The 16,279-nt window shown below is 41.5% G+C and overlaps 1 protein-coding gene across 5 annotated transcripts; it reads left to right on the top strand.

Moving 5' to 3' along the window:
• The first annotated feature begins 1,636 nt into the window (after positions 1-1,636).
• On the top strand, positions 1,637-10,432 carry LOC124150667 (beta-1,3-galactosyltransferase 5-like). Of its 5 annotated transcripts, none has more exons than XM_046522656.2 (2): positions 1,637-1,741; positions 9,313-10,432. In XM_046522656.2, the coding sequence occupies exon 2, from the start codon at positions 9,335-9,337 to the stop codon at positions 10,406-10,408; it is 1,074 nt and encodes a 357-aa protein (XP_046378612.2). In that variant the 5' UTR covers positions 1,637-1,741; positions 9,313-9,334; the 3' UTR covers positions 10,409-10,432. The 5 variants fall into 5 exon arrangements, with proteins under 5 accessions (XP_046378612.2, XP_046378610.2, XP_046378613.2 ...); XM_046522654.2 differs by having other exon boundaries at positions 1,637-1,877; XM_046522657.2 differs by lacking the exon at positions 1,637-1,741 and adding an exon at positions 1,907-2,051.
• The last annotated feature ends 5,847 nt before the right edge of the window (positions 10,433-16,279 follow it).

Genomic DNA, 16,279 nt, shown 5'->3' with positions numbered 1-16,279 from the left:
AGAGTGCCTTTATTCTTATAACGATATCCTGCACGGGATTTCCAAACTTTACACGCTAATCCTGCACAAGACAAATGGTGCATCTCGAGTCATGAATCTATGACGTCACATGTGATGCGCTCGTGAGCGTCGGTTCACACAACATAACAGTATGTTCGTGTGTGCATCGAACCAATCTAATATTTCTTGAATATGAATAATACTTCAAATATTAACCAACATGTATGGTATTCGCGTTTCTTTCGTCGTTGAGTATACATGAACATATTTTCAGTAGTTATCTCTGACCATTTTAATTTTTGTCTTATGCTCATTGTCTGGTTCATGCCAATTGTTTACTTGGTTATCGAATTGTCCTATATCGACGTGACGTCATATCAACTCATTGTCTCAAAATATTGAAGATGGCATCATCCATTATTCATGAGGTAACAATTCATTTTTGTGACGACGATCAAACGATAGGATTTACTTAACTTATGTCTCTACAGAACTTTCCAGGCTAACAGTGAGTCAGTGAGTATGGTTTTACACCGCTTTTAGCAATATTCCAGCAATATCACGGCAGGGGACACCAGAAATGGGCTTCACACATTGTACCCATGTCGGGATTCGAACCCGGGTCTTCGGCATGACGAGCAAACGTTTTAACCACCAGGCTACCCGACCGCCCCTCCAGGCTAACAAACCTGATCTTGTACTTTTTGATAAGTCCAATGAAATCAATTACATCATTGGATTTTCTGTCCCTGTTGACACTAATGTGATTGACAAGATTCAAGAAAAACATGGCAAATATGCGGACCTCGCTTTCGAAATGCCAAGCTTGCATCCCGAGTAACAAGTTGTCCAACTCCCAATTGTTCTCTGTGCCTTAGGTTTGGTACCTCCCAAACAGTTGACTGACACTGGGAGAGTACTCGGGTTTTCTACCAGGAATACCCTTCAGACAATCTGGGTAATGTAGAAGGCTGCAGTGTTGGTGAGTCTTCACATTCTCCCAAACGTTCTGGGTGGGTTCGACAAGGCAGCGCTTCCAGGGAGAAGTCCCATTTGCTGTCTGCGCTGCGAGGGGGAACGGCCATAAGCTGGTGAGTCTAACCAGCCTGACTGTTCCAGGATCACCCAGACCCTCTTTTCTATATTTATTTATTGATTTTAATCTGTATAATAAAAATCATTTTTAAAAAGCGACAAAACCCTTTTCATAATCATAAGCATTATGACGTTTTCTTATGGATTTGTGTTGTCAGTGTCAGTTATGGCGACAGTTCAATCAAATCATTCATGACAGTCTACTTTCATTTATCTAATATGCCGAGCTTTCCCGCAACAAGGACACAGAGCGCGGATGAACAGTGGCTGTTGACCGACAAGCGAGCTGATAATGAACAGTACGTATGTGACCCGTCATGCTCAAGTCTGTGAGAGCTGACATGAAGTACGCCATATATTTTAACTGACAATCCAAAAACAAAAAACAACATGATTTATGTTACGTTACATTTATAGCCACACCCTTAACACTGATCGTAAAGTTTCGAACGCACAATTACTGACCATTTAGGGAGGCCGCTTGACCTTAATAAACACAGTCGTAAAGACGAGCGTTATCAGCGACGGTTTAAACTGCAGATTGTACTATGTCTACTTTAGTGTGTATCGCTGTGCTGGGCGGCCACGATACCCTGTGACGATGATGGCTACATGAGCAGGACATTAGACACAGATGTATACCAGCGTATGTGGATTATGAAATATTATACTGTTATGCCTGGTGTCGAAGTCCAACGTACATGTTGGGTATAAGAAACGTTATGCACCCGTTGTTGATGTGGATGTCTGCCTTCGATGTCGTGGGAGCCGGAGGAGTCGAGGTAACACATGAACAGTTCATTGCATCGCATTAATATCTTATAGAAAAACAAACACAAAGCCTACTGATGTATCAATGCCTTGTGTTGCGTAGCATCATTAGGACTGGGACATGTGCTTGGGCCGGGTTGGTCCTGAGTAGGACCCCGGTTCACACAGAAATACCAGGATTCGTGGTAAGTCACGTGATAATGTTAGTCACGTCATATATTGTTAGTTACGTAACATGTTGTTAGTTACGTAATACGTAATAACAATAACAATAAAACGACATGGTTACACCACAAGTTACCAATGTTCACATTACTTTCTGACTATGCATGCATTCCTTCTGACTTTTATATGTTTGAGTGAAAATAACGTTTCAGTAACTTCAATGTACGCATAATCAGATCGATTTACACGTGTATCTAAATAGTTTTTGCCAGGGTTCCGGTTAAACAAATCCCAATCGGACATTTTGTACACACCTCTTGAATTCTACAGCGAATACCAGTCCCATCCCTATGGCATATATACGAAATAATTTGTTTTAATCTGTATGTCAAAATTATCTCAACTTGTATTTTTATGGAGATGATGCGGAATGGTGTTTTAGATAGATGTTCCATTGCAGCTTAACATGTGCAGATCACACAATGCGCTGATTTGCATGTGTTCAACTCTGTTGCAATGTATTAGAACAATATAAAATTGCATAATAGGGTATTTATGACAGAATAAGATTTATGTATTTCATTTTTATAAAACACATAATTATTCACTGAAGTTTTCATATGATTGCTAAAGTTTCTAAAGTGTATTATATGATATTATGTAACGTACATCTTGCACTTACCCTTAATAAAGACACATCTTTAAGCATCTATCACGCCATCAGTTGGTTCCATACATGCGTAGGGAATTATTAAACACTATTCCCTTCAACTGCCAGAGATATGATTTAATAAGGAATTTGACCTGCTGAGTCAGACCATATTAATGTATCCATGGCCTGTTAAGTATTAAGGCCACGTGTGCACCCTGTTGAGAATCAATGGTAACTTTTTGCTTTTACAAATGTCAACCTCCGCTATTACTCTTGGCTTCAACAGAAATACCGCAGTACATACATGTATGTGTCGTTAGCCAGTGGTGAAGAGGGTTGTGAGATAAGCTCTGAATATTTATGTAATACATCTAGTGACATATTTCAGTTATCTGAATTGTCACTGTGGACAAGACATTGTGGCGTAAAACAACATAAACGTATGGACAAGATTAAAAATCTGTAAGATGAAAAAGCCCGACACGAGGGTTGAAAATAAAAGGGGCTGGGACCACAAATATATAGTTTATTTTTGCGTTAGGTTTCGTTCTGAGTGTAAGTAGTTGACAGTGCCGTAATTTATAATTTACGTTCTTGTGATCGTGACCTAAAATACGAGAAGAGTGAAATATGCTCATCGTTCAAATAAACTCCAACTGATGTACATCCGGTTGTAGGATTTGATAAAACTGTGCTTTCAGCCTCGTACCGCACTCACACATCAAATTTTGTAACGTTTAACATTCAGCTTACACGCCGTGACTCACTCACTGTCCAGGGTACATCCTGATGTTATAACACAGGGCTCCTGCATCTGACAACACAGAGATCCCGTTAACCTCGCTGGTTTGACCCAGATCTACAGTACTCTGCAATCTGGTCTGATAGCAAAGGGTTATCTCGATCTTCCGTATCTTTTCTTTACAGACAGGTGACTGAAAACAACGCAACGAAGATAAACTAATTTAAACATTTGAGTCACGATCACGTCACTGGTTACAGTTTGCCGTGTCATGTTTAAAATTGAGGACTTCGACTGAGCCCAGGGTCCCTGCTTGTCGACTAGGTAGGGTATCGGGTGGTTACGACGCGTGATCCTTCTGATCGAGATGCTCGTTCCCCAAGCTTCAGCGGGCGACTTGGAATAGCATGTGAATCTTGCTTTACGCCGCAGTCAACAATATTCAAGCTACATGCATATCATAGAGGCCTATAAATACCAGAGTCTGGGCCAGGCAAACCAGTCATAGCTCCATCAGCGTCCGAGGCTTTTAGGATACCATTAGCCTGCTCTTACAAGCATGGGACACAGCGTACATATTCTGGTACGGGCACAGCGGTTAAAACTAACATTACCTAACAGGAAAGGTAAACCTATTTTCAAAGTATAAATACCTCTGATTATAATTGTTCGAGAGTGGTGGATTCCCTACAACTCTGTTGGTTTCATTGTCCCATTACATAAAAAGGGAGATTACTCTCTGCAAATAGCTGTAGAGGTATTATAATATTAAGTATGTTTTAATAAGCTTTATGTACCAGTTTTGAATACAAGAATAAACCTTTGGAGTGATGTTTGAAAAAATTCAGAATCACAGGCCAGTGTTATGCTACCAATCATCCACTCTGTTATTTATATCTTCTTGTTGAAGGAAAAGGGTCGAATTTATGCCTTTTTTGTTGACTTTTCTTTGGCATTCGATACGGTCAATGAGTCTTAATTATGGTTCGTCTAGGAGCAGAAAGGAGCTTCCCCAAAACTGCTGGTTGTCTTAAGGCTGATTATGAATCAGTTAAATTAATAAAGCGACAAAACCCTTTCCATATCCATTTTAAATCTCTGCACAAAGAAGAGTCGATTGTATAATTCCGACTATATTATGTGCATGTGTTTATGAATCACTATCAAACAGTAATGATGCCATGTGTAAGCGAAAAGTTGAGCGTATCCTGCTCCACCGGTGGCACACGTCGCAAACACAAGCAAAGGCACGTCAATTGTTCACCTGAAAAACACGGGAACAAACTAGGGAGTTGACATTTTTGTCAGTGATGCGTCAAATTTGGAAATGTTCTCCACATGTCTACCATAAAACGTTTTGAAAACTTTACTGAGGCCTTGAATGTTGTAACCTTGATCAATCAACTTCTGAGCAAGAATAGCATGACGCTCTTTGAAATCTTGGCAGAAAGAGTATGCTCGATTGTATCTCAATTGTTGTGAAATGTAAACACCAAATGCTGGACCTGCTTGAATTAATGCTCGACATAAAAGGGAAGTTGACTGTTGGAAAGTTGAAGTCATCACTCTTGTCATATAGTCTTGTGTAGAGTATTTTGTCATTCTGAATCTTTAGGCATTGATCTAAATATGAGACAGATGAGACGGTCTCACTGGTCTCCTTTATTTCTAGTTCAGGTCGGTAAATCAGTGGAAGGGAATTGGCTAATTGATTGTTACTGAACGATACCAGTTCATCGATATACGACGCTTAAGTTAAACTTCTTGGCCAAATTACCCTGTTTTGAGTTTGCCAATCCGAAAAGAAATTCTGATTCATATGCATAAAGAAACGGATTCACAAGAAGGGGAGTGCTATTTTTGCCCATTAGGATGCCTACTTCTTGCCTAAATGTCTTGCCTTCTTGTTTAAATCATGTGTAAAAATTGATATTCGGGTATGTTAGAAAACAAAGTCGGCGTCCGACAGGGCTGTGTATTGAGTGCCTATTGTTTTCTTTATTTAAAAAGGACTTGGCCAACAAAAGAGAAAATTCGTGTTATCCTGGTATTCTGTTGCATCCGGATTTAAATCCTGGTTTTTTGTTATGTGCAGATGATGTGGTTCTAATTTCTGATAATGTAACAGGTCTTCAAAGACACCTTAATACATTACAGGCGTAGAGTATTAAAAACAATGTTAGTGTTTATCCAGATAAAAGTAAGACTGTTGTTTTCAAAAATGGAGTCATTCCTAAATTGGAGAAGTGGTTATTTTATGGGAAAATTCCTATTAAATGTGTTACATCTTATAAATATTTAGGCATAACCTTTTCACGAAATAAGCTTTGGAATAAGCACTTTGATAGTGCTGTTTTGCAGTCCAAAAGGGCATTATTTGGTATTTTAAGCAGTTTATCGAGACTTAACCATATGATGTTTTCTTCCCGTTTTGTACAGCAAACTACTGCCAATTTTATTGTATGGTGCTGAGGTATTGGTTCCTGGATATTGCTTGTGACCTGAATTCAGAGAAATTTAACTTGTTTACTTGACAGTCTTTTCTCGGTATTATGAAGTCTACATTGAATCATGTTGTTAGAATGCCAAAGATATTCAGATCACACTTATTTTTATATACGTTATATTTAATACTGGTATAAACGTTTATGTTTAACAGATTTCGATGATCAGAAAATTTTATGATATGATGTTGTTCGACATGTGTCATCGTAAAATTAATTAGGCTTCAAAACTCAAAAAGGTTTTGTATAGATAAGGTATTGTGCGAAATTTGGGTAAACCAGCTGATACAGCATAATTATATTGATAGTTTTAGGACATAGTTTAACATACGACATAATGTACATATAAACAAGACTGGCTTCACTAACAGGTGGTTTTAAAACATTGTCCTATTCGCTGTTGAAGATTTCTTTCCAAGTGGAGCCAAGTTGATCACAATTAATGTCTCGTAGAGCGTTAGGTCAGTTTCGATGTGGTTCCCATTAATTAAACATAGAAACAGGTCCATAGAGCAAAAACAACAAGAGAAGAAAGGATTTGTAAAGTGTGTAACTACAGTAAACTACGGTTATCACGAACTAAAATTGGTAGTCCCTTTGAGTTCGTTATAACCGTAGTTTACTGTATGGATATGTAGAAAATCTATTTTTGCTTGTTTGGGAGGCTTATGCAGATCTTCGTCAAATTTATCTCCACAAGAAATCCTTTACCCGACTCTACAGAAAAATATACTAATGTCTGTTGATAATACTGAAATATTGGCAATGTTTGTTTTTCATGCAATGCAATTAAGGAACAATAGTGTAATTTAAAGAGAGTTTGTTGGCTACATTGTAACTGAAGCTAAATGGGCCGATGGCCTACATCCATGCTGAATAAAGATGATGATGATGATGATGATGATGATGATGATGATGATGATGGCACAGAATCCCCGAGACATACGTAATGCAAGCTGTGTGAAACAGAAGTACATTAGTTAGTTCCCACAAGTGTATATTTCATTGATGGATATAAATCGACTTGAGTACACTGAGGACAAGTCGACACAAAATAATGCCGGGAATTGTATGATATGAACTTATCATAGTTATACGTATCAGTATGGGCAGGTATCAGTACTATCATACTGTGTACCAGACTAAAATCACAATAACTGCAGAGGTTTGGTGTCCTTTGAATCCCGTTAAATTAATCCCTGAGTGCATGTTACCGTTGGTTAAACTGCTCAATGGGGAACGTGGGTCACCTAATAAAACTGCCTGTTGTCTTCTACTTAGAGCAAATAGTATTCATACTTTGCCTTAAGTTCAAGGACGTGGTGTCAATACCCGTGTCATGTCTCAAAGATAGAGCCGTATCAATCTGATACAGGTCTGTTAACATGCAGTGTGTGTGTTCAAGCTATTGATGTCAACCATCCATCAGAGGACAATATGCACAGGTTATTATTTAATAGTGTGTATATGTGCGTGCGTGCGTGCGTGCGTGCGTGCGTGCGTGCGTGCGTGTGTGTGTGTAACACTCTGTATGCAATCCTCAAAGGTTCTAAGGCTATATTCCGGTCCACACATGGTCCAGTATTCTACTTTAAAAACATTAATATGAACCAACGACACCATGGCCTCCTTCAATGACCTTACAGAGTGAGTGAGTTGGGTTTAACACCGCTTTTAACAGTATTCCAGTTATATCACGGCGTGTCAGCTTAATGTGGGAGGAAAGCCCGAAGTGATGCAGGTCTCAGACGTTTACCACTTCGGTGAAACCCACGGGTATAGTTCTGACAAATCTAGAAACATATTCGGGGCGAACCGGGATTCGAACCCACAATCATAGGTTTCTGGCGTGTCCAACGGACGCAACTCTGCGCAGCGAATCTCGGCGCCTTAGACGACTGGGCCACCCGTGCCCCCGACCTTACAGGGGCTCATTTTGACACAACATATTGATAAATGATGATAGGCAAGAAGTTTCCCTGAAAGGTTGTGTATGCATAATACAGAAATTGTTATCCATAACAATCCTAGTCAAGATTACTTCCAACTTCTCAATACTTATAAAGACTCAAAATATTGATGATACATGTATGTGGATACAGTATGTCAAAAGCACAGATTTACATGACACCTATGTACACATCTCTAGATGCAGATTACCGTATTCGACGCAAAAAGCGCCCACGGCGACATTTGCTAGTATATTGGCTAGTGAACAATCCCAATTAGCAACCCTTCCGATTGATCAATGTACACTTATTTCCACACGTATAACACGCACTCGTGTGTTATATGCACCCTTAGTTATGGGCAATTAAATTCTGGAAAAATATACCTGTCGTGCATAAACATGTCAGGCTGTCAGCATTAACCACGAAATTTATCTTTCAGCTGTTTTTCTTCACCAAAATAATATTCTTATAAGAGCCCCCTATTTCTAATTTTGAGGGCGCCCTGAGCGCTTATTACGTCGAATACGGTTTATGAAATTAGTCTAGTAGCCCCATGTAAAGTATAAGTACATGCATTTGTTGATGGTTAACATATCAACTTTTGGGTATGGATGTCGTTGGCTAGACAACGTTGTCCGGGAATCACACACACACACACACACACACACACACACACACACACACACACACACACACACACACACGTGACGTTAAACCCAATTTCACCTCACCTCACCTTCTACCCGTACCCTAACATGATCAAGAACAATTCACTGTATACGAATTTATGCATCCACCTTTCCTAGTGTTTAATATTTGCGTGAAAAACAAGGTAATTGCTATAAATTTGGTGGGGTTTTATTATCTGTTAAAAAGCATGGGGTCACTTCTTTCAGTGGCATTTAGAAGTTGGTGTGATGAAGAACGACAAGTTCTATGGATGAACAACTTCTTTATTATAATTAGTGCGACGTTTCGGTGTAGATCCTAACACCTTTATCAAGCAAGTGATGGATAGTGCTTACTTACTTACTTACTTTGGAGATTTAACGTGCGCTTTCCGACTGATGCGTATTTCGCACACGGATAGTGCTGAACAACATAGGTATATATACTTATTGACATCAATGTTTATACAGTAAATTGATTGATGGACACAGAGAGCTGATTAAGATGATTGGAAGCCAGTGAATGACTAATGAGACAGGGTAAACAACCACGGAAGCTGATTGGGATGATTGGAAGCCAGTGAATAGAAGCCAGTGAATTGTCTAATAGACACAGAGTCAGCAAGCAGACTGAAACGTCGCACTTACTGTAATAAAGAAGTTGTTCATCCATAGAACTTGTCTTTCTTCAACATGGGGGTAACATTGCCTAACAATCTGAACATGAAGGATGTAAACATAATGTTCTGGTTTTTCGTTTCAGGCAAACTCAGAGGACAATAAAGATGACACGGGATGCATACATCCTGCTGGTTGTAAGGCCATACAGACAGTGCTTTAATAGAAAACATACGCCGACCATGATCCCAATCATTAGACGTGTGGGACGAGTATTGAAACATTACCTGATCTTTCTCACCAGACGCTGGATCCAGTTACTTGTAGTCATAGCAATGACGATGTATCTGTTGTCGTGGGTGTACCCAGGCAGGTCATTTTACTACCCCCAGGATCGGCAGGTGAACCGCCTGGGTTACAAGTACATCACCTCCCCCCAGAACGTGTGTGGTGGGACCAACAACCCTTCTGTGCTCATCTTCGTCTTGTCGACTGCCCAAGCATATGCCAAGAGACAGGCCATCAGGGACACTTGGGGGAGCGTCTCCAGAAGCGGCAGGTGGCCATCCAGACGCATACCCGCCACTGTGAAGGTAGTTTACCTTTTCGGACATTCGCGGGAATTCACGTTAATCCACAGGCTCCAAAGAGAAGCATCTGTGTATGGCGATATCCTTCAGATAGGGATTGAGGAGTCCTACGGACTTCACGTCACGAAGAAAATATTAATGGGGTTCAAATGGGCGAGGGAGCATTGCCCCGGGACACAGCACGTGATGAAGGTGGATGATGATGTGTTCGTAGATCTACCGCAGGTCCTTCATAGACTTCAGTCCCCAGAGTGGTCCTCGTATCTATGTGGGCACGTTGTGCTTTTGTCTGTGACTCGGAGGTCAGGGAAGTATCAGTTAAGTTTCCAGGAATACCCGTACATTCTGATACCTCCCTACATCCTTGGATACTTCTATGTTATGCCTATGGACGTCTCGTCCAAGCTTGTGGATGTTTCAGAATACGTGCCATATCTGAGAATGGAGGATGTTTACATCACGGCCATTTTGTCCAGAATGATCAAAGTGCAGATCAAAGGATTTCAAACGTTTTTCTCGGACAGGAATTATGACGTTGATACGTGTGATTTTGTGTCTCAAAGGCGGGACGCAAGTGTAGATGTCAGTCCCGACAAAATGTATTTGGTGTGGAAGACATACAGCGATGACAATATATGTAAATACGTTTGAAATAAAGACTTCAGGGCGATTTTTCACACGTGTCACCACAATGCATACACCATCATTTTTCATACTTGTCAAAGCAACAACGTGATCACGGTTCCCAATCCTGCTTATATTGCCTGAAATACCTTGGATCAATTTCACCCTTGTCAACAGAACGATAAGCTCTCTCTCTCTCTCTTACAAGTAGGAATTAACAGGCCAGTTAAGCCTACCTCAATGGTATACCTAGATAGCCCTGCGTCACACTGAACTATCTCTGACCGATGAAGTGAATCATATTGACTTAAGGTTGATCTTCGAACAATTGAAGAGGCAAAGGCTACTTGCATTGTCTGTATCCCATTGTTGTTTTTATGGCACAGCGAGATATATACACCTGAAAAACAATAACTCAACATTAACTGCATATTTTCAAAAAAAGATAAGCAGTATTGGAAGTCGAATCCTGTCTATATTTTCTGACGTTACACTGTCTTTCAAAAGTGACATACTTATATTGATACAGAAACTGAAATGAATATGTGAAGACATATTTTGTAACTGTTCCATGGCAAGAGTTAATTATTTTTACAATTTCTTTCACCGTTTCTTACACCATATGTTATTACCCCAGTCCTCTCTTTTAGGGACCGGTCATTTATTACAAGGGGGAAGGAAGGGGGGGGGGGGGGGGGGGGGGGAGCCTCCCCGTGTCCATGTACATTTCTTTCCTGACCCTTCCAGAATTTATAAACAAATATGTTGCTGTTGGTTCGTTGTTTAACGCCGCACTCAGCAATATCAAACTATATGACGGCGGTGTGTAAATAATCGGGTCTGGACCAGACAATCCAGTGATTAATACCATGAGCATCGATCCACGCAACCAAGTCAGCGAGCCTGACCACCCGATCCCGTTAGTCGCCTTTTACGACAAGCATAGTCGCCTTTTACGGCAAGCATGGGTTGCTGAAGACCTATTCTACCCCGGAATCTTCACGGTTCTATAAACAAATAACCAGATATATCATACCTACATGTCAGAGTGATGACATCTGATTGATTCACGTGATCGCGATAAAATACTCGGTATGGAAATAAATTTCTCAGCGGGAGAATAAATTCCCTTTACCCCGCCACGAACAAGACAGGATGAAAGTGGATTTCGGAGAGGGAGAATAAATCCGCCATTGCTTATTGTTTAAGCAAATTGTGTGAGTGCCGGATGCTGCTGACAGGACAGGACATGCTTACCCATTTTGTGAACACCCGGAGCATCACTGATTTTCAGTGATCCATTCATATAATTTTCATAGCTGTTTTGCCTTTTATGACCTATGAAATATATTTCGGTAATCGAGACGGGTTAATCTCTGGTGTTGACATTAACATTTACATGTGACAAAAATTGGATGTTGGTTGCACGGAATTGTACAATCAAATAAGCTTCTTAAATTCGGTACATCCTGCTATATTGCTACATCCTACTCTAGGCATCCGGCATACCTCCCAATTTGTCTCCGCATCCAATTTAAGAACTCTTGAGTCATACACCTGTATACACCTGGTACAATTGAATGAGTGAGTGAGTTGTGTTTAACGCCGACTTTAATAGTAATCCTGTTACATCACGGCGTGTCAGCTTAATGTGGGGTGAAATCCCTTAGTGATGCAAGTCTCAGACGTTAACCACTTCGGTGAAACCCACCGGTAAGTTTTGGCATCTGCATCACGGCATGCCTAATACCGACCCGTGAAGATCCGGGTTAGAATAGATCTTCAGAAACCCATGCTTGTCGTAAGAGGCGACTAAGGGGATCTGTGGTCAGGCTCGCTGACTTTGTTGATGTATGTCATCGTATCCCAATTGCGTGGATGGATGCTCATGATACCAATCACTGGATTGTCTGGCCCAGATTTTATTATTTACTGACCGCCGTCACAAAACTGGAATATTGCTAGGTGCGGCGTTAAACAACAAACAAACAAATATTCCGAATACAACAGGGCTCGGCATCCGGCGTGTCAGAATTGGTGTTGGTGCCCTCATCCATATCATTGTGTTTATGTGACTTCTACTTTATGTGTTTAGACCCGTGAAGATTCAGGGTAGAATAGGTCTTCAGCAACCCATGCTTGCCGTAAAAGGTGACTATGCTTGTCGTAAAAATCGACTAACGGGATCGGGTGGTCAGGCTCGCTGACTTGGTTGATGCATGTCATCGATCCCAATTGTGTGGATCGATGCTCATGATGTTAATCACTGGATTGTCTGGTCCAGACTCGATTATTTACACACCGCCGTCATAAAGCTGGAATATTGCTGAGTGCGGCGTTAAACAACAAACCTAACCAAAACCAAACTGTACGTGTTTATGTTTTAAATAAATGAAAACATACACTTTTAGTAACGCCGAGGTTTGGTTGTAGCTTGTCGTCCAATTTAGACTGTTCAAACTTGAGTGTCTGGGAATTGATATGTATAGTTACACTTGACACACTGTTGTCAAACAGTCACACAAATTCAAACACGGGAGCCGAGACGAAAAGTAAGCATGGCAAGGTACGTGGAAGGAACACCAAATGGAGTTCCGGGTTAGACAATGTCCTCAGCAACCTGCTGCTGGCCGTCCGAGGCGACCAAATGGACAGGCTGGTCAGATTCGGTAACTTGATTGCGTGTTATGGTACCCCGAAGGCGGGGATCGTTACTCCTAATATCAGTCACTAGATTGTCTGGTCCAGAGTCGACTACTTACAGACACCCGTCATATTAAGCTGGAATATTGCTGATTTTGGCGTTAAACGACAGAAAAACAGACGTAAATAGGAATAATGCTGACAGCAACGTTAAACAACAACAGACAACAGACGTGAACAAGGAATAATGCTGACTGCAGCGTAACACAACAACAAAAAACAGACGTGAACAAGGAATAATGCTGACTGCAGCGTTACACAACAACAAAAAACAGACGTGAACAAATGAGGTCTTGGTGAGGAGGTTTCAGCATTGTGTTTGTGACCTTGACCCACTTCATGACATGTTCTCAGCGGTGCAACCGTCACCATACTCTAACCAATCATGGGTGCTACGGGTTAGAATAGTAGGTCACCAGCAACCATTGAAGGTTACACGAGTCCACTGACTGGGTGTTTAGACTCGTTGACATGACTGGCTGCATGTCATCGTACCCTGACGGCGTGGGCGTTGCTCAAACACTGGATTGACTGGAATAGATGTTACATCCGCCGTCAAGTAGCTCAACATTGCTGTATGCAAAACACAAACTTAAACATATCAGACTCGTACACTAATCGTCGCGCTGCAAAAGCTGTTATTCGAGACGATGACATACCACCTACATGTTTGCTCAGTATAACCTTACCAACAAGCCTGTCTATTTTTCTATCATGTCGACGTCCATCATTGCCATTGCAGTTATGGGATTCACTCCAGTTCTGCCTCTCCCTGCCAGGACCCGTATCAGTGGGTTCCACCAGAGAGAAGACCTAGATCAGAGACCTACATCACTTCGGTCTTTTCTCCAGCAGCAAGCTGACATGCCGATATACCAGAAATAATGCTCAAAGCGGCTAAAACTCACTCACTTGCTCTGTCTGATTGTTCAAACCAAACTTAGTAGTGGAAAACGAACTGCAAAATTTCCCATACAAGTAAAGGCATCATTTCAGTGAAATATCTTCGTTGCTAAACGTCGCAATCAGCTCAGCATTGTTCCATCTATATCACATCAAAGCTGCTTTTAGGATCCATGAATACACCAAAGCTGCTTTTAGGATCCATAAATACATCAAAGCTGCTTTTAGGATCCATGAATACATCAAAGCTGCTTTTAGGATCCATGGATACTGTGCCGGGGGAAGTGGGTGGACAACTGCAATCTGTGCCCCCTTTGGTTGCCCCAGTCGGCGTTGCTGATTCATTCATCAAGGGTACCCACCCACCTTGCTACAACACCAGGCTTTTATTCAATATGAGGAAACAGGTGAGGTGAAATGGGGTCTAACGTCGCGTTCAAGATTATTGCACTTATATAGCGACGTGCATGCACGTGTTTGTCTGTGAGTGTGGCTGCTTGTACGGACAGATGCCGATTTATAGTGCTAGCTCACTGAGATACCATGCCGCAGTTTAACATGAATACCCCACTCAGACACAGTATACTGACTCCGAGCCGACCAGTCCTTGTTTCAGTCCCTTAACGCCGAGCGTCAGACAGGGTAACAACAAGTACCATCTTTTAACATCTTTTGGTTTGACGCGGCTGGGGATCAAACCCCGAACCTTCCGCTCTCCCTTGGTGGACGCTCTACCACTAGACCACGTAGGCGATCCTGGAAAACAGAAGTAAACAAAGAAGATCCTTTCACTTTCAGACATCTTCCCGATGCAAGAGAGTTAACTGACTATAAAAGTAGCAGCCGTGCTAGGCTGGAATTACTGGGCTCGATCGTAGCGCAACAAGTGGCTATTACCAGTTATGTCCCTTCTAAGCCTCTCCTATGGACCAATCAGATTGAACCTCTCGTATCACTTGCGTTTGCTTCACGCAAAATGGTGGCGGCCGGTCAGGACGATCTGATCGATAATCAAGATATATATTGTGATAAAACAGGTCTTACATCGCGAAATGCATCAATTCACGTGAGCACTTTGATTAAAACATGAAAAGATTTGGAAAATATCTGCTGACAACGAGTTGGCGGTGCAAATCCTGCAATCGACGAAATCTGCACGACAGTTAACGAACCGGATTTCGATTTCGGTGCGCGATTTTGATTGGACTATGCATAGACTCGTTGGTCCAGCCAAAATCTAACTCAATAATACCAGCCTCGTTCGGCAAGGGTGGAAACTGGACTTTAGTAGTCAGTTAACTTCCTTGCCTCGGGAAGATGCTTTCAGAAGCCAGTGTGCATGGAAGGCAGCTGCTCAACACGAAGTCAGTTTCGTTTCTGGTCCCTCCTTGAACAAGAACTTTGCATATTGTCTGATGGGTGCAATTCGAAAAGCTGATTTCCCAAAGGGCCGTGGCATGGGTCTTCGTGTCAACTGTGCACGATGGCTTATAGTTCCGGGATATGTCAAAACGACTAATCTCTGCTATATAGTGCTATAGCAGAGATTAGTCGTTTTGACATATCCCATATCCCGGATCAGACTCATGAACAAGTCAATGCCCTGGTGAAGGATGGAGGTGCAGTTGGATTGCCTGACACAGCCAAGAGAAAACATCTAGATGCTCACGGAAATCAAAGGCATTTTCACTATTTCATGCATAAAAAGGTTCATTTTCTTGGGATACGTTGGCGGCAGGGCAATTGTTGCAATTATTCCCGAATACATTGCTGTGATAATTTGTATAAATTGACCAGATAATTACGATATTTTAAGTATGGTTTGATATCATAAGAGATTTCAGCCGTGTTGGCGACCTTTGGGGATTTCATACTAAGTCCTACGTAGGAGATACTTAGACAAAAAGAAATTTCACCGTGGCCCTCCTACGCTTCCGTAGATTTCAGCCATGTTGACATCTGTCTTGGATTTTCTATCACCAGGGGTTGCTGCAGGTATTTGCCAAGTTTGGTGCTTTTAACCAAAGTGCACAGTTTTCGCCTTAACCGCGCACTACCAGTGCACATGTGAATTATGTTATTTCTGTTATTTCTAACCCTACAGGTGGAAAAAGGATGATTGCAGTATAACCTGTTTATCAGCCCGATGTTTGTGTGAGGTGCTGATACATACCTCCAGTGAAACCTGACCTGCAATATTATGCTTTCCCAGCCTTGTGAGATATGAAGCAGTGCCGGATGAGCAATAGGTATTTCACAGGCTCTTTATTAATACACTGAAACTGTGGCACA

Source organism: Haliotis rufescens, unplaced genomic scaffold, assembly GCF_023055435.1.
Source record: "Haliotis rufescens isolate VD_foot unplaced genomic scaffold, xgHalRufe1.0.p SCAF_5, whole genome shotgun sequence".
NCBI lineage: Eukaryota > Metazoa > Mollusca > Gastropoda > Lepetellida > Haliotidae > Haliotis > Haliotis rufescens.
Note: the sequence above shows the minus strand (reverse complement) of the source record. Positions and strands in the feature narration are given on the sequence as shown.

Excerpts from the sequence above, each read along its gene's own strand:
- LOC124150667 (XM_046522654.2), top strand. The coding sequence starts at position 1,852 with ATGTCGTGGGAGCCGGAGGAGTCGAG. Across the intron at positions 1,878-9,312 it reads TGGGAGCCGGAGGAGTCGAG|GCAAACTCAGAGGACAATAA; the intron begins GTAACACATGAA and ends TTTTCGTTTCAG.